This window comes from Hemiscyllium ocellatum, chromosome 18 (assembly GCF_020745735.1).
Source record: "Hemiscyllium ocellatum isolate sHemOce1 chromosome 18, sHemOce1.pat.X.cur, whole genome shotgun sequence".
Classification (NCBI taxonomy): domain Eukaryota; kingdom Metazoa; phylum Chordata; class Chondrichthyes; order Orectolobiformes; family Hemiscylliidae; genus Hemiscyllium; species Hemiscyllium ocellatum.
This window is the reverse complement of record NC_083418.1, coordinates 78,894,095-78,913,216: the sequence shown is the minus strand read 5'-3', so window position 1 is coordinate 78,913,216 and position 19,122 is coordinate 78,894,095. Positions and strand designations below refer to the sequence as shown.

At 44.5% G+C, this 19,122-nt stretch overlaps 1 protein-coding gene across 2 annotated transcripts in view; it reads right to left on the bottom strand.

Moving 5' to 3' along the window:
* Nucleotides 1–19,122, bottom strand: part of nadsyn1 (NAD synthetase 1) — a 100,611-nt gene that overhangs the window by 34,998 nt on the left and 46,491 nt on the right. For both annotated transcript variants that reach the window (XM_060839119.1, XM_060839120.1), the window contains 5 exons: nt 17,339–17,470; nt 16,127–16,201; nt 13,663–13,787; nt 7,670–7,718; nt 1,076–1,178 (listed from right to left, as the gene is read on the bottom strand). In XM_060839119.1, coding sequence (XP_060695102.1) covers nt 1,076–1,178; nt 7,670–7,718; nt 13,663–13,787; nt 16,127–16,201; nt 17,339–17,470 — 484 coding nt within the window. The remainder of the gene's footprint in view (nt 1–1,075; nt 1,179–7,669; nt 7,719–13,662; nt 13,788–16,126; nt 16,202–17,338; nt 17,471–19,122) is intronic.

The following is a 19,122-nucleotide window of genomic DNA, read 5'->3' as shown; positions in this document are numbered from 1 at the left end:
TAACTTTGTACACCCCGGTCCAACACCGGCACTTCCAAATCATGTTGTGTCTGGATATGGATTGTCATAATGGGCCAAATGGCCTCCTTCAATGCTGAACAATTCTTTGATTCTATTTAATCTCCAGTTTCACACAGTTCTCCAGCCTAGCCACCACCTTCTACTGGTAAGCCTCTGCCAATACTCAGCCACTTTGATGTGTAGAGAATAGCCTGCAGAGCTCCTAACAATTCATTTTTATTTCCTCTATCAAAGCAAGGATATTTCATTTACATGCTGTCAGTGCCAAGTTGGCAGCTGATTTTTTGGTTGGGAATTCATGCAGCATGAAACCAGCTTCAAACAAAAAGGGTACACAGACCCAAATATGAACTGGCATCATACTTTACCACATTACCACATGCCATATCACAACATACCAGCAACTACAGTGGCTCAAGCTTCTACAGGAGGAACCAGGGGCAGAGTTTAAAAACTAGGAGTCACCCTTTGAGGACAGAGGTGAAAAGGATTGCTTTTCTTTCTGCAGGTTGAGAGGCTTGGGGACCGTCTGCTTCGGAAGACAGTGGGGGGCTTGGGGAAGGTTTCCACAGGATCTTAATTACTGAGGTAAACTCACTGTCTTGTCTAAAGGAGAGTTTAAGTTGATGGAGGGTGGATGGGAATGTGGAATTTGGAACACAAACAGAACAGCCGTGAGCTGGAGCCAATCAAGTGGGCTTTATCCTGGAAGCTGTCAAATTCTCGAGTGTTGTTGGAGCTGCACCCATCCAGGCAAATCCTGACTTTAAATGGTGGGCATTACTGAGTGTTGGAGCAGGCTTGAAGGGCCAAATGGGGGACTTCTGTTCCTAATTTGTGTGGTGATGTTCACGGGGTGATGGTGTCACTGTCTCGGCCAATGTTTATTGTCTATCCCCAGTTGCCCACAGAGTAGTTTAGAGTTGACCATATTGTTTGGGGGTGAAATAAGCTGTAGGCCAGAGTGGATAAGGATGGCAGATTTCCTTCCCTGAAGAGAATGAGTTAACCAGGTGGGTTATGATAATCGACAGGTAACTTTATAGCTACTTACTTCCATTACTTGCAGCAAGGCACACCTGATGACACATGGAATAGACAATACAGGCTGTAGCTGAGCTATCGATACCTCCACTAAGAGGGAGAAGAAATCCAGCCTACAGACACAAAAGAAATGATACATCACAGAACAGGAGTAACCAACAGGAATCTGCTCAACTCCAAGTACTACAATACTTCCATACACACATTACTTCGCTATACCCACTCACACCAGATTGTGATGTTGGAGACAACTGTTTCCATTGAGATAAATTTGTCTTGGTTATGAAAGTTCAAATAGTCAGCAGTAGCTGACTCACGTTAGTTGGAAATGTTTGCTATGTTTAGGGAATCGAGGTTCTTCACTTCCAGTCACACACACACACACACACACACACACGTACAGAACTCCAGTATTGTTGAGCAAAGACTTTTTGTCCAAGCTTCTCCTTAGTCAGTTCAAATGTCAGTCAGGCTTCCAGCACGGTGCCCTTGCAGGTGCTGGAAGCTGTACATGAAATACACAGAGTCCTGGTCTTTGTAGACAGAAAGAACATGTATACACACTGCACGGTATCAACTCAAAACAGCTGACAGTCATTCGCTAGTTTATTTTGCAGAGCAATATCCTTATCAAATCAGTCAACCTCCCTGGTTAAGATTTAAATAAAGCCTGGCTGTTAATTGTCAATCATTATTAACTGCTGCATTCTTAATGGCAATGACTCCACCAGAGTTCACTCACCACCAAATGTAGTAAACAAGTTGGCGCTCCTCTTAAGTTTATATTTTTGCAAACGTCCTGATGACTATTGACAAAAGACTTGGACAAGTGTCTTTTTTTCCAAGCAAACACAATGGGATTGTGTGGATGGAGAAATGGCAAGGTTTTCAATTATATGTTTACACACTAGAGGGCTGGATACCCTCCCCCCCCTCCACCCCCGAGAGGGCTGGATACCCCCCAAAGAGGGCTGGAACCCTCACCCCTCCAGAGGGGTGGATACCACCCCCTTCCCCCCAAGAGGGCTGGATACCCCCCTCTGCAGAAGGCTAGATACCATCCGAGATTAGAGCCCTCTTCAGTAAGAAAAGGTAACTGTTTACAGCTGGCATACACATGGACCTTTTTTTTAAAAAAAGGAATGTACCTTACACTGGCTGTGGAAAGCAGGGGATGCTTTAACCACAGATTCATCCTGAGTGCTATGTTCAGACTGATGGCTGATACAGAACAATTTTAAGAGTGTGGTGCTGGAAAAGCACAACAGGTCAGGCAGCATCTGTGTAGCAGGAGAGTCGATGTTTCGGGCAAAAGCCCTCCCTCTGGAATATCAATGTTTCAGGCATAAGAGCTTCATCAGAAATTCCTGACAAAGGGCTTATGCCTGAAACGTCAACTCTCCTGCTCCTCAGATGCTGCCTGGCCTGTTGTGCTTTTCCAGCACCACACTCTCCACACACATCTCCTCATGGCAGACAACTGCCTGACAGGCAATGTTCAGAATGACTCCCTCTCTCACACACCCTCAGTCTGCTATTCTGGTCAGTCGTCTTGGAAATCAAAATAATTATAAAATTGTTCTGACGATTTCAGAGTTTTCTAAACTCACCCAAAATTCTGGTGAACGAGAGCTTTGCTTTAATTCATTCACGGGGTGTAGGTGTCAGTGGCTGGGCCCGCATTTGTCAAAGTAATGCAAAACCTTATCTCAAGTGCAGCTCAGAAATGTGGCTCAACTCCACATGGGACATGTGACCCAGAAAGGCAGAGCTGGCTCAATGGGTTGAATGGACTACCGCATTCCAACATGTGACAGTATTTGGTGTCAACCCAAATTTGGAGACTGCAGGTTCAGAAGACAGCTCACCACCATCTTCACAAGGACAACTGGAATGGGCAATAAATGCTGGGCCCATCCAGTGACTCCCACACCCCATGAATGAATTACAGCAACCCTACAATTACCAATCAGACGCATCCTCACCTGCATACCCCCCTCCCCCTCACCAACCCCCCCCCCCCCCACCAAACCTAACAGACCCACAGAAAGCAAGGTTAGAAAAGATGCCTCAAAATCCTTCATCCACAGTGCTCCCAGCGTACACAGAGTCAAGTTTGATATTGGATAACGTTTGAAGAGTCGTATTGGACTTGAATCATTAACTGTTTTTCTCTCTCCACAGACGCTGCCTGACCTGCTGAGTTTCTCCAGCATTTTCTGTTTTAATTCTAAACTTAGGAGGCTTAGTTCCAGCAATCCATCTCAGGCACAGGGTGTCTTGTGGTGTGAGAGTGGAGGTCAAGTTTTGAATCCTGAGTTGACTTGAACAAGAGGACATCTTACAGCATGGAAACAGACCCGTCAGTCTAACTTGTCCATCTACCTGCTCCTGGCCCATATTCCTCAAACCTTTCTTATTCACCTATGTATCCAAATGTACTTTAAACATTGTAACAGAACCCACATCCACCACTTCCTCTAGAAGTTCATTCCACACACAAACTACCTAAAGTAAAACTGCTTCTCGGGCCTTTAAAATCTTAAAACTTTAAAAATATGCCCTCTAGTTTTGAAATTCCCTGCCCTACAGAAAAGACACCTGCTATTCACCTTACCATGCCCCTCATGATTTTATAAACCTCACCCCTTAATCTCCTACACGAGTGAATAAAGTCCCAGCCGGTCTAGCCTCTCCTTATAACCTAAACCTTCCATTCCCAGCAACATCCTGATAAGCCTTTTCTGAACCGTCTCCAGCTTAATGATATCCCTCCTATAACAAGGCAATTAGAACTCAACATAGTACTCCAGAAGAGGCCTCATCAACATCCTGAACAACCTCAACATGACATCCCAACTCCTATACTCAATTGTCTGAGTGATGAAGGCAAGTGTACTAAATGCCTTTTTAACCACCTGGTCTACCTGTGACATAAACTTCAAAGAATTATGTACCTGAAACCCTTATGGTCTCTGAGGGTTGAGTGTCTTTTGAATTCCTTTCCTCAAAACTCAGTGGATGTTGAATCTTTAAAATGTTTTTAAGGCATGGACAAGATTCTTACTTCAGGAGGATGGAAGTTTCAGGTATCTGCAGGAATGTAGAGTTCAGGTTAAAAATCAGATCAGCCACGATCATTTAGAATGGGCTGGCCAGATGGGCCGACTGGCCTCCTCTTCTTCCCTGTTTGTAGGAGTTGGCATTGAGCAGGATATTCACGATGGGTCACCATCACACTCGACCCAAACCCCCGCTTCAGTGACTCTGCTTTCTCTCCGCAAGTGCTATCAGACCTGATGAGTTTCTCCTGCAATTTCTGTTGTTGTCTCTCCACCCCTTGTCAGGCAAGACATGAGAGAGCAAAAGCACTCCAGCCCTGGTGCAGTGACTACCCTCATGACTGGGGATAAAGATGGTTGTTCATCAAACTGAGAATTTCTTCTGCTACGCCACTATTCACCAATGGGAGACAGCAATAATGATACCAAAAACACCCAAATGCAGCAATGGCGATAATATTACTCTCGCAGATATACAAACAAACCCCCTTCTGGAAGACTGAACCAATACAGTCGAGTACAGTAAGGCACAACTTCCAATAGGTGGTGCTGTAGTATCACAGCAATGGTGTATTTCTTCTACCATAGGCTGAAGGGACACTGCAGCCAATTCCTGATCCCCCTTTCTCAGATGCATCTTGGAACACAATCCAGGAACGTTGAATAATGCTCGGCCACTCCTGCATTCCTCTTGGGTATCAGATAAAAATAATCAAGGTCCAGAACCAAACACCAGTCTGCTCTCAGAGTGAGCAGCTACCCATACAGGGAAACCGTTCATCAAAGTAACACGTTCCCTCGTTCTTTACTGACCCATTACATTCCCCTTCACATTTATTAAAGGGTAAAAGCTTTGGATAAATCATCATTTGTTTACAGTCGCAAACCAGTGAGATAACGTTTCTTTAAATACACCTAGAAGTAAACCTCCTCCAACGTCAGGTTTGCTTCCATGGGTGGACTCTCACCTGGAGTCCAAAGACAGTGGGTTTGAGAGCTGAGCAGATACCACAACAAGCACCAACTAGCAATCAAAAGACACGATCAGCCATCACTGGTATCCTTACACACAGATGAGGGACACCGGTTTGACTGGGACAATACATCCATTCTAGGACAGGCTAAACCAAGACATGCACGAGAATGCCTCAAGGCCTGGCATTCAAACCAGAACTCCAACAAGCACATCGATTTGGACCCCAGTTACTAACCTCTCAGAAAAAGAACCAGAAGTGATATCACCCACCACAACAGACCAAGGCACATAAATAGCAAGCAGGACAGAACACCAACACTTCACCGGAGGCTCACTGATGAAGTTACCTAGCATGGTGACAAATATCAGAACAAATCTTCCAGCTCAGCCAGCAAGCTTACAACCTGAACCTCAACCTCAGCTACAAATCTTCACAAAAATCGCAATACTGCAATGTTTGAAATGTTTGCTTTTGGATGAGGCTTTAAACCAAGCCCCTATCTGAACTCTCAGGTCAATGCAGGAGCTCCCATTGTCTCACTAAGAAGTAGTGGTGGCGGGTCCCCAGTGTCCTGGTCAGGGTGTGTCCCTCAAAACATCACCACAAACACTGGACTGTACACGAAAATCTAGTCTGTGCAAAATGGCTGCCACGCCACAATTCTGACGTCAACTCTAACTAAACTTCAAAATGTACTTGTTCTACTCTTGGACCAGATGTGGAGGTCACAGAGTGCTTTGCTCAACCATTTCAGAGGGCAGTTAAGAGTCAACAAGATCACTGTGGGTCTGGAGTTACACATCGGCGAAAGTGTGGACAGTAGATGCTGGAGATCAGAGTCTAGATTAGAGTGGTGCTGGAAAAGCACAGCAGGTCAGGCAGCATCCGAGGAGCAGGAAAATCAACGTTGCGGGCAAAAGCCCTTCATTAGGAATGAGTCACATGTACACCAGACAAAGATGGCAGCTTCCTTCCCTAAATGGGCATTCGTGAACCAGATGGGCTTTTACGACAATCAACAATGGGTACGAAACAGGAATTAGGCTGATGTTTTATTCCAGAATTTCACCGAATTCAAATTTCACCACCTACCATAATAGAGTTCAAACCTATGCCCTACTGTACATCAGCCTTGAGGTTTCTTAGTTACGAGTCCAGTAGCGTTACCACTACCTCCCCCAGTCAATTAGTCTTTACAACAATCCATGCTAATTTCAGGGGAGAAGGTTTTAGTTCCAGATTTGGTCAACTGAACTAAAATTTCTCCATTGGCCAGGCTGGGATTTGAACCCATTTCTCTAGACCATTAGCCTGGGATTGCTGGTGCAGTGACATAACCAATATGTCTTTATGCCCCCCAACTTCACTGACTAAAAAGTACCCTTACAGGCACATAAAAAAGGTGTAATATAAATTCAAGAGGTTCTGCCTTTCCTTCTCAGCACCTTCAAGGGAAAGCATTAATATTCCAGATGGTCACAAAGTGTCATTGCAGGTTCCAGTAAAACTGCTCTGCACACAGCCAGGAAAGTCATGGAAATATGGAAATCAAACAATCCTCAGAGTCTGGAAGCAGGCCGTTCAGTCCATCGAGTGAACACTGAACCCCTCCCAACCAAAACAGCATCCCATCCAGATACATCCCCCTACCCTATCCCTGTAATCCTGCAATGCCCGTGGCCAATCCACCCAGCTTGGACATTCCTGGGTAATTTACCATGGCCCGTCCACCTAACCTGCATATCTTTGGACTGTGGGAGGAAACCTAGACAGAGATGGGGAGAATGTGAAAACTCCACACAGATAGTCATCCAAGGGTGGAATTGAACCCAGGTCCCCAGCGCTGTGAGGCAGCATTTTTGTTTGCATGAGTTCAATTGGTTATTTTCCATCCTCTCTCTTTTAGGAAAGCAGCAATGTGGTTTGACCCTGTGTGGAGAAGCCTAGTTAGTGTGCTCTACACCTACACCACACTGGGCCACTGAACAGCTAACTCTCTCAAGCCAGCCACAGCTGGTGCAGGAGGAATATTGGGCTGGTCATCCTAATACCCAGCCTCTCAGTCTAGGGACACAGCTTCAAATCCCACTGTGGCAGCTAGTGGTGTTTAAATCCAATTACTAACTCTGCAATACAATGGTGTATGCCTCAATAATGCTGATCAGCAAACTACCACAGTATTTTAAAAACGGATTTGTTTGACTGATGTCAGTTCAGAAGGGAATGGGACATCTAACCGTGTCTGGCCTACTTCAAGAGGTTAACCATCAATTGCCCTCCATCACTCAGTTAAGGGGCAATTAGGAATGGACAACAAATGCTGCACTTACCGAAGATATGCACATCCCATGAAAGAATAAAATAAGAAAAAAAAAATGTATGTTCGGTAACAATTGGTTAGTGTGCAAGACCTAGCAAAGAACCTTTCTTCAAACAATGAAGGCATCCCACCTGGACAAACAGACATTTTTAACAAAGCATCTTGTAAACTATGTACGGAAAGAGTAAAGCTTTCTAAAATTAAGCTGACGTCTATTAATATGACTATACATCTCACTGACTTACCTGTGAACTACGTCGCAGGTAATCCCACAACCAACAGGCCGGTCCAAGACTAAATAAAATATGAAGAGGATGCAATCAACGACATCAAGTCACAATTTTCTAGCAATATTTTATCCTGTATTTGGGCAGCAGTGTGATTATATTGTACTTAGAGGTGTAAAATCAGGCAAAATTACCATCGTATCATGTAACGATCCCAGCTGCTGTTGATATTGGACAAGTCAGATCCCAGCTTGAAACCTGGCTTGATAGGTCAGTTTGATTTTTGTAATTTGTTTACTGTGGTCAGTCACTGAACATACTCACACAAAGCTGCCGATGTACTTATAACAAATGAACAAAGTGTTTTTCTTTTTCTGTGTAATAAAAAGCACCAGTTATATTATGCAAAAACTGATTGGTTCAGCAGGTCAGGATGAGCAATGTTGTTATCTCGAACTATTGCACCAACACCAATCTTCGGTCTCATCTATCCTTATTTTCTAGAGCACAGAGTTAGCTAGTGAAAGGATTTTTATTTTGAATGTTGGATTTAAATACATATAAACAAGTTTTACTCACTGAACCATTCACAGAACACAAAAATGAAACAAATTATTTATCCCCTTGTTAACAAGCAATGTAGAAATAATTTGGAGATGCCGGTGTTAGACTGGGGTATACAAAGTTAAAAATCACAAACACCAGGTTATAGTCCAACAGGTTTAAATTGGAAGCACTAGCTTTCAGAGCGCTGACCATTCATCAGATGTTCATCAACCACCTGATGAAGGAGCAGTGCCCCAAATCCTCGTGCGTCCAATTAAACCTGTTGGACTATAACCTGGTGTTGTGTGATTTTTAACAATGCAGAAATAGGAACAGGGCTTGAAGTTATACAAGATTCTGTCCACATCGGAACCCAAGTTTCCAAATAACAATGAAATGTACTATGAAGTTCCATTTCAAACAAGTTGCAGGAAACCATTGAGTTTACACAAGAGATGTGGAATAATATGGTCAGGTACGTGGACACTGTTCTCTGCAGTTACAACTGAAAGTTCCAAAGACTACACTCCCTGCCCAATGCCAGGGGGTAAAGTACCAACGTGGATGGCAAAGAACTTGAAGTGGGAGGGGTCAGGTCCAGTTATCACAGTTCACATAGGAACAAAGAGGAGCTCGGAATGATATTCTGATGAGAAAGTTTGAGGGTTCGAATTCAAAAACAAAACCTTGAAGTGAATAATTAGAAAACTTTTACCCCAGTCTTAAACCAATTGGCACAGGAGTAAAGAGGTTAGGAGGTTAAATGTGTGGCTGAATAATGTTGCCTGGGAGAGACAGGTATTTCACATCATGGGGTACTGGCACCAGTACTGGGCAAAAAGGGAGCTGTACCATTTGGACTGGTTTAGGACAAGTGCTCTAGTGAAATGGATGACAAGGACAAAACAGAGAGCTTTGAACAAATAATGGGTTTAGAAGTGTACTTTTTAAATTTCTTGCATGGAATGTGGGCATTGTTGGAGAGGCCAGAATGTTTTGCCCATCCCTAGCTGCCCTTGAACTTATTGGCTGTAGACAGCATTTCAGAAAATCAATCACTTGTCCACCACATTTTGTCATTACTTATTGAATTTTAATTAACCAGCCACTACTGTGGGATTTGAACTCATGGATCCAGTTAACATTAGAACTGGGAGCAGGAGTAGGCTGTCCCGCCCTGCTCTGCCATTCCATAAGATCATGGCTGATCTTCTCGTGGGCTCAGATCCACTTACCTACACGCTTACTATATCCCTTAATTCCTTTATTGTTCAAAACAACATCTACCTTAGCTTTAAAAACATTTACAGAAGTAGCATCAACTACTTCACTGGGCAGGAAATTCCACAGATTTACAACCTTGGAATTAGCTTTATTGTCACATGTTCCTGCATGAGTGCATCTTAGGTACATGGTACCTAGATACAAATTCTTACGAATAGATTAGAAAAATAAAGGAATAAAAAAGTTCAGAGCTCCAGTCTTTCCAAGCCAGAGGAGAAGGAGCAGAGGCATCTGTACTGGCCTCCAGTCCACGCAGGGGCCTCACATGCAGACTCCCAGGGAAATAACTCTGCACTGGCTTCAGCTCGGACATCGCCAATGCCACCAAAGGACAGGAGGCAAGACAAACAAAAGCAAGAAGAAAAAAAAGAGAAAAGAGAAAACCAGATGTTGTGGTTCTGTTCGCCGAGCTGGGAATTTGTGTTACAGATGTTTCATCCCCTGTCTAGGTGACATCCTCAGTGCTTGGGACCCTCCTGTGAAGCGCTTCTGTGATCTTTCCTCCGGCATTTGTAGTAGTTTGAATCTGCCGCTTCCGGTTGTCAGTTCCAGCTGTCCGCTGCAGTGGCCGGTATATTGGGTCCAGGTCGATGTGTTTGTTGATGAGAATCTGTGGATGAGTGCCATACCTCTAGGAATTCCCTGGCTGTTCTCTGTTTGGCTTGCGCTATAATAGTAGTGTTGTCCCAGTCGAATTCATGTTGTTTGTCATCTGCGTGTGGCTACTAAGGATAGCTGGTCATGTCATTTCATGGCTAGTTGGCGTTCATGGATGCGGATCGTTAGCGGTCTTCCTGTTTGTCCTATGTAGTGTTTTGTGCAGTCCTTGTGCAGAACAGGCCATCACCATAGGACAGAACAGGACCGCACACCGCAAAAAAACGGCCCTAAAAGAAAAAATGGCCAAGCTAACACACAACAAAAAGAGGACACCACAACACACACCTGGGTTAAAAACCTCTCCCACAGTCAGTTCACAGACACAGAAAGAACAATACTGGCCAAGGGACTCAACTACAACCACAGGGACGCCAAGACAGCAGACTTCCTAGCAGCACTAGAACGCACACTCAGGAACAATTGATTGACAGAAGAGACACAACAAACAGTGAGACAAAGTATCGTACCTATGATAACAAGGAAAAGACACAACCTCAACACCAAGGAGACAGAAGCACTAAGATCACTAAGAAACGATAAGAACATAATCATACTACCAGCAGACAAAGGCAGAATGATGGTCATCCTGGACAAAGCAGAGTACATCCAAAAGGCACAACAACTACTTGCAGATACCAACACCTACCAAAAAAGGGAGTCTGACCCCACCCCACAGCTCACCAATAGGATAAACAACACTCTAAGGAATCTACAAAAAAAAAACAGACAGATAACTAGGTTTGACCTACAAAGAATGAAACCTGAAAGCAACAACACCCCCAGATTCTATGGACTACCTAAAGTACACAAACCAGACATCCCACTCAGACCCATAGTATTACTACCAGGGACACCATCACACAAACTGGCTTAAGAACTACAGCAGAAACTGAAACACCTGATCAGCAGATCCAGACACTATACAGTCAACACAAGAATTCTTGGACATCAGAAATACACGCAGACAAGGAAGAAACTACGGTCTCATTCGATATAACGGCACTGTTCACCTCTATCGACAAAGCCCTAGCCAGAAAAACAATAGCCAACCTGCTGGACATACAGAACAGACAACAGGACGTTGAACCTATCAACAAAGATGGCATACTCTAACTACTGGACCTGTGCCTCACAACACACTTCACATTCAACAACCAGATATACGAACAAATCAACGGAACACCCACGGGCTCACCCATCTCTGGACTCATAGCAGAAGCAGTAATGCAAAGGTTAGAACAAACAAACAGTCTTACTGCAAATTCAACCAAACTCTGGGTCAGATTTGTGGATGACACCTTTGTAATCATTAAAAACACAGAAATAGAGAACACATACCGGATCATCAACGCCACACTCTCAGGAATCCGATTCACGAGAGAGTAAGAAAAGGACAACCATCTCCCATTCCTAGATGTGATGGTAGAGAGAACACCAAACGGAGAATTCACCACAAAGGTATACAGAAAAGCCACACACACAGACTGAGTCCTGAACTACGAAAGCAACCACCCCAACACACACAAAAGAAGTTGCATCAGGACACTATCCAAAAGGGCCACAACACACTGCAGTACACCAGAACTGCAAAAAGAGGAAGAAGAACACCTATACAACGCCAAAATGGATACCCGCGCAATTTCATCAACAGATGCCCAAGGGAAAGACAACGGAACGAGGACATGCTGCAACCCAAAGGACTAGCCACACTCCCATACATCAGGAGCATATCCGAACTGACAGCCAGATTACTGCAACCACTAGGACTCATAACAGCACATAAACCAACAGCCACTCTCAGACAACTCACCAGAATGAAGGACCCGATACCCAGCATGAGCAAAACCAATGTAGTGTACAAAATCCCATGCAAGGACTGCACAAAACACTACATAGGACAAACAGGAAGACAGCTAACAACCCACATCCATGAACACCAACAAGCCACGAAACGACATGACCAGTTATCCTTAGTAGCCACACACACAAATGACAAGCAACATGAATTCGACTGGGACAACACTACTATTATAGCGCAAGCCAAACAGAGAACAGCCAGGGAATTCCTAGAGGCATGGCACTCATCCACAGATTCTCATCAACAAACACATCGACCTGGACCAAATATACCAGCCACTGCAGTGGACAGCAACTGACAACTGGAAGCAGCAGAGACAAACCACTACAAATGCAGGAGGAAAGATCACAGAAGTGCTTCACAGGAGGCTCCCAAGCACTGAGGATGTCACCTAGACAGGGGATGAAACATCTGTAACATAAATTCCCAGCTCGGCGAACAGAACCACAACAACGAGCACCCGAGCTACAAATCTTCTCCCAAACTTAGAAAACCAGATGGAACAGACGTGCTCCAGCTCAGGAGTCCCTCTCTGCCATTCAGGGCGTCTAATTCAGTAACATCGCCACCACGTGAAAAAATGATACAAAACTGATGCACAGAACATCATGATGCCACCATTGCCCCCTTCTCCAATCAATACCCTCCCCCTGTTTATAAACAGTGATACAATTAACACCTTACAGTCAAAAGGAAACCGCTTAGGGACCAGTGTGGGACACTGAGCAAGGAAGCCTGGCTTCAAGCCATAAGTGCTCCAGAGATGCCTCAACTAACAGCGTGATTAAAAATACCGAGAGGGTATTCTCCGTTATGCCCTTCAAAATGGCTTGCAGCATTTCCTGGATGGGCTGCTGCTGTAACACTTCCTTGCATTAATCTACTGTTCAGATATGGCTCGATGTTAGACCCTCTTTCAGGGCTATGGGCTGGAGTATGTTGCACACAGCAGCCCCATCTAACGAAGGTGGTTCTCTCCAGGTGCCAGGCTCACACAGATAGATTGTGGGGCATGGAGGAAACAACTTTCCGTATTAATTTGAGATTCCGGTTGCAGCCCCTGCTCTGCTTTTAAATTTTTAATTGCACTTCAGCCCCTCATTGCTGTTGAATGGGGGCACTGTGCGAGAGGGAGAGGGGGTGGTGCAGACAGATCAGAGGAAGTCCTCCTGGGTCTGCTCCTGGCTACTGTGCTCGGCTGAGGGTCTGGGCAGCAGGTGTGGACGGAGCTGTAGTACCTAACCACCTGCCCCTCTTCCACAGCTGCGTCCACACTCAGGTGTCCTTTGAGAGGGAGCATGTGGTGTCTGCAAGCATGAGAGAGACCACTGGCACAAATGGGCACGCCCACAGGATCAGGTGGGTATCGTCATTTCAAATAAACAGTGTGATTCAAAACACCAACTCTGTCTCCACAGATGCTGCCAGACAGTTTAATTTCTCCAGCACTCTTTCAGAATTCCAGAATCCACAGTCTTTTCTTCTATATCCCCATATGCATCTTCCTCATATCCTCCTGAAAAGTAGGTTACCTACCTATTTTTGTGCCACAGACCGTGACCTAGATGCTTTCACTGAGGACCACATTAGACGTGGGATTTAACACACCAGGTTACAGTGATCCTTGGAGGAACTATTGAACAGTTTGAGGACACAAGCCTACCTGATTTCCTCCTCAGGAGTATGGTACCGGATCTGAATGGGTTCAATGGAGGGCATACAGACATCATCGACTGAAGAAAGTGCAAAGTCGACTTTCACCCGAGGATAGGGCTGTACTTCAGTTGCCTGTTTGGGATTTCATTTACAAGAGATTTAATTCTGACATTTGAAAACATGCACAAGTAAAAGAACAAGTGAGGTTTTTGGAAGTGGAGTCAGTGAGTCATGTGAGTGGGATTGACTATTAGCTTATTATCTCTCAGTTTTAACTGATAAAAAGTTATCTTTTCGGCTAATCCCAAAAGAAAATAGTGTCGTAAGACCGATAGAAAAATTCCAAACAGAACTCCTGAGAACTCAAGCTATTGGTCGGGTTTAAGAGATTCACAAGTTTGCCTCAATGTCAACAGTCCAATAGTAACTCCCCAGGTGGAAATCAGGAAAAGAGTAAAGACCACTGTTCAAAATAATTTTGTTTGAGATTCTGCTGGTTTTTAAAAATGCCAACTGTCCATTGAGATTGGGGACCAAGGCCCCAAACTCAAACTCATTTCCTGAGTCTATCCACTTCCATAGTCCCCTCGAGAGCTTAACGATGCAACTCGGTCTACTCTTTGACCAAGGTTTTGTTCACCGACATTGCCATCTCCACTGTAGCTTACAGTCATCTTATTTACAAATGATCCTACAACGTGCCTTGGAATATTCTAAAAATGCAAGTTGTTGTTGGATGATGTGACAGGTGATTCAGCTGTCTCTTTCACCTGTGCCCTGGATTCGGTTCCTTCTAACCAGGCACCTTCATTCTCTGGGCATTGTGCTTGGCTAGTTTTCAATAAAAGCCTAACACCCACAGACACACTGCATACAATTTGATAGGAATCACAAACCAGATAATAGATTCTCGGTCAGATGTGAAAAGGTATCAGGGAAGAGCAGAACATAGCGAACAATCATTGATCTATGGAATGAAAAAGTGTGGTGCCGAAAAAGCACAGCAGGTCAGGCTTATGCCCGAAACCTCGATGCTCCTGCTCCTCGGATGCTGTCTGACCTGCTGTGCTTTCTCAGAGCCACACTTTTCAACTCTGACAGTCCTTACTTTCCCCTGGTCAATGATCTATGGAGTGTGGGGGTGGAGAGACTACTGGGACAGAGTTCAAGCGACCCTTAATCCAGTCAGACCAGACTTGAAACGTTAGCGGTGTTTCTCTCTCCGCAGATGCTGCCAGACCTGCTACATTCCTGCAGTATTCTCTGCATTTGTTTCAGGTTTAAATAGCTTACTTTTCTTTTAAATTATAAACTTCTGCTTTCCAAACTATTAGCTAGTTAAGGGGGCTTCTCTTTTGCCCTTATATATTTTTAAAAAGTTCTGCAGAGTTTCTGTTGCTGAGTGTGTCTCTGCTTTGGGGCTGAAAGATGATAAAGTTGTCATTGCAGATTACAGTTTCGGTATCAAATAGATATACCACTTGTTTTTAAAATGTGAATTTTGTTTTATAACAAATTAGTTATTTGGATTGCATTCAAGAAATCCAGTTGAAGTCTTTTTGTTCCGAATGGCAATACAGAAAAGGGGTTCAATTAACCATGTTGGGGATTTTAAATTTTCTTGTGGGACATTGGCATCACTGGCTGGACCCAGCATTTTTTGCCTGTTCCTAGTTGCCCCTTTGAGAAGGGGGGGGTGAGCTGCCTCCTTGAACTGTTGCAGTTCATGTGCTGGAAGTTGGCTCCTTCAGGAGGGAATTCCAGGATTTTGACTCAGCAACAGTGAAGGAATGGCGACATATTTCCAAGTCAGAGTGGTGAGTGGCTTCGAGGGGAACTTGGAGTTGGTGGTGTTCCCATCTGCTGGCCTTGTCCTTCTGGATTGAAGTGGCCATGGGTTTGGAAGGTGCTAAGGATCTTTCTTGAATTTCTGCAGTGCATTTTGTGGACGGTACACACTGCTGTTACCGAGCATGAGTGGTGGAGGGAGTGGATGCTTGTGGATGTGGTGCCAATCAAGCGGGCTGCTTTGTTCAGGACGGTACGTAAAAACAATGACTGCAGATGCTGGACACCAGATTCTGGATTAGTGGTGCTGGAAGAGCACAGCAGTTCAGGCAGCATCCGAGGAGCAGTAAAATCGACGTTTCGGGCAGAAGCCGTTCATCAGGAATACAAGATGGTGGTGTTCTGGATGGTGCCAAGCTTCTGGGGTGTTGTTGGGGCTGCACCCGTCCAGGTAAGTGGGGAATATTCCATCACACACTCAACTTGCAGAAATTGGGCAGGAAGTCAGGAGGTGACTTACTAGCTGCAGGATTCCTAGCCTCTGATTGAATCAGAGCATTGACACTCCGAGGCAAACCATTGTAGTGGGACTTGATTACCAGCACATCCCTCCCATTACAGTCAGAACACTGGATATAGATGGAAACTCACAATACAACATACAGGAAAACTCATGTACCAACCATTAATCTTGCAGATATCCTGATTGCATCGTAGCTTCTGACATCTTCCAAATCCTGAGTGGTCGTTATAACTTCCTAAATATAGAAAAAAAAAATTCTAGGATGGATATCAGCTATTCCTGCAGTAATACTGAAAAATTCTGCACAAGCAACTTTGAAATTGTCTTCTTAAACTTTGAAATTCTTTTTAAATTTTCCCAAGATTTATTGCCAACTGTTGTGGTTCTGTTCGCCGAGCTGGGAGTTTTTGTTGCAAACATTTCGTCCCCTTTCTAGGTGACATCCTCAGTGCTTGGGAGCCTCCTGTGAAGCGCTTCTGTCATGTTTCCTCCGGCATTTATAGTGGTTTGAATCTGCCGCTTCTGGTTGTCAGTTGCTGTCTGCTGCAGTGGTCGGTATATTGGGTGCAGGTCGATGTGTTTGTTGATAGAATCTGTGGATGAGTGCCATGCCTCTAGGAATTCCCTAGCTGTTCTCGGTTTGGCTTGCCCGATAATAGTAGTGTTGTCCCAGTCGAATTCATGTTGTTTGTCATCTGCGTGTGTGGCTACTAAGGATAGCTGGTCGTGTCGTTTCGTGGCAAGTTGGTGTTCATGGGTGCGGGCTGTTAGCTGTCTTCCTGTTTGCCCTATGTAGTGTTTTGTGCAGTCCTTGCATGAAACGACACGACCAGCTATCCTTAGTAGCCACACACGCAGATGACAAACAACATGAATTCGACTGAAGCACTGAAGATGTCACCTAGAAAGGGGACGAAACATTTGCAACAAAAACTCCCAGCTCGACAAACAGAACCACAACAAAGAGCACCCGAGCTACAAATCTTCTCCCAAACTTTGATTTATTGCCAACCCTTAAATCACCCAGGGGCAGTTAAGAGTCAGCCACATTACCATTGGTCTGGAGTCACATGCGGGTAAGGATGGCAGTTTCCTCCCCTGAAGGACATTAGTGAACCAGATGAGTTTTTCTGACAATCAATAATGGATTCATAGCCATCATTAGACTCTTAATTGTAGAATTTTATTCAATTCAAATTTCACCATCTGTCATTGTGGGATTTGAACCCAGTTCCCCAGATCATTTGCCAGGTTTCTGGATTATCAGACTAGCAATACTAACATTAGGCCATCACCTCTCCACACCAGCTCAGAGGCAAGGAAAAAGGCAAATGAATCTACCACCACAGGCCATAAATCACTCAGGTCTTACCACATCATCCAAGGAAAACTGGGATCCTTGAGCCACAAGGTGGCCATTGACAGCAATCATTGCGCAGCCGTCATAGTACAGGCGATCACCATCACAGCCTTTCTGGTTGGCAAGGAGATAAATACCACCATTCTGCTCAGACAAAAAAGAGAGAAGAAAAAATAGCTCAGTCCACAATTTGTGCAATGACACACTGAAGGATGGTGCTGACGGCAAAAGGTTCAGGTACAAGCTTGACAGATTTCCTGAGCACAGAGCTGTATTACAGGAGCATAAAAAGGCAAAAATTCCTCAACACTGATTTCAATATCACTTTGTGTTCTTCCATGTATTTCTGATCTCAATTTATGACTCTTCATTGAGCACTTACTAAATAAATGTGAATATGCTGACAATGCCCACAATTGTTGTCCAAGCTTCATTGAACGGAGTAGCTTGATAGGTCATTTCAGAGGGCAGTTATGAGTCAACTATCTTGTTATGGGTCTGCAATCCAGAACAATTCTAGAGCAGATTCCCTTGCTGAAAGGACACTTAAAGACAATAGACAATAGGTGCAGGAGGAGGCCAATCTGCCCTTCCAGGCTGCACCACCATTCAATATGATCATGGCTGGTCATCCTTAATCAGTATCTTGTTCCTGTCTTATCTCCATAACCCTTGATTCCATTATCCTTGAGAACTCTATCCAACTCTTTCTTAAATGAATCCAGAGACTGGGCCTCCACTGCCCTCTGGGGCAGAGCATTCCACACAGCTACCACTCTCTGGGTGAAGAAGTTTCTCCTCATCTCTGTCCTAAATGGTCTATCCCGTATTTTTAAGCTGTGTCCTCTGGTTCGGCACTCACCCATCAGGAAACATGTTTCCTGCCTCCACAGTGTCCAATCCTTTCATAATCTTATATGTCTCAATCAGATCCCCTCTCAGTCTTCTAAACTCAAAGGTATACAAGCCCAGTCTCTCCGGTCTTTCAGTGTAAGGTAGTCCTGACATTCCAGGAATTGACCCAGTGAACCTACGCTGCACTCCCTCAATAGCCAGAATGTCTTTCCTCAAATTTGGAGACCAGAACTGCACACAATACTCCAGGTATGGTCTCACCAGGGCCCTGTACAGCTGCAGAAGAACCTCTTTGCTTCTATACTCAATCCCTCTTGTTATGAAGGCCAGCATGCTATTAGCCTTCTTCACTACCTGCTGTACCTGCATGCTGACCTTCATTGGTGTACAAGAACACCCAGATCTCTTTGTACTGCCCCTTTACCTAAATTGATTCCATTTAGGTAGTAATCTGCCTTCCTATTCTTGCTACCAAAGTGGATAATCATATATTTATCCACATTAAACTGGATCTGCCATGCATCTGACCACTCACCTAACCTGTCCAGGTCACCCTGTCATCTCCTAACATCCTCCTCACATTTCACCCTGACACCCAGCTTAATATCATCAGCAAATTTCCTAATGTTATTACTAATACCATCTTCTAGATCATTAACATATATTGTAAAAAGCTGCGGGCCCAGCACTGATCCCTGCGGTACCCCACTGGTCACTGCCTGCCATTCCGAAAGGGAGCCGTTTATCACTATTTTGTTTCCTGTCAGCCAAGCAACTTTCAATCCAAGTTAGTACTTTGCCCCCAATACCATGCGCCCTAATTCTGCTCACTAACCTCCTGTGTGGGACTTTATCAAATGCTTTCTGGAAGTCCAGGTACACTACATCTACTGGATCTCCCTCATCCATCTTCAGAGTTACATTCTCAAAAAATTCCAGAA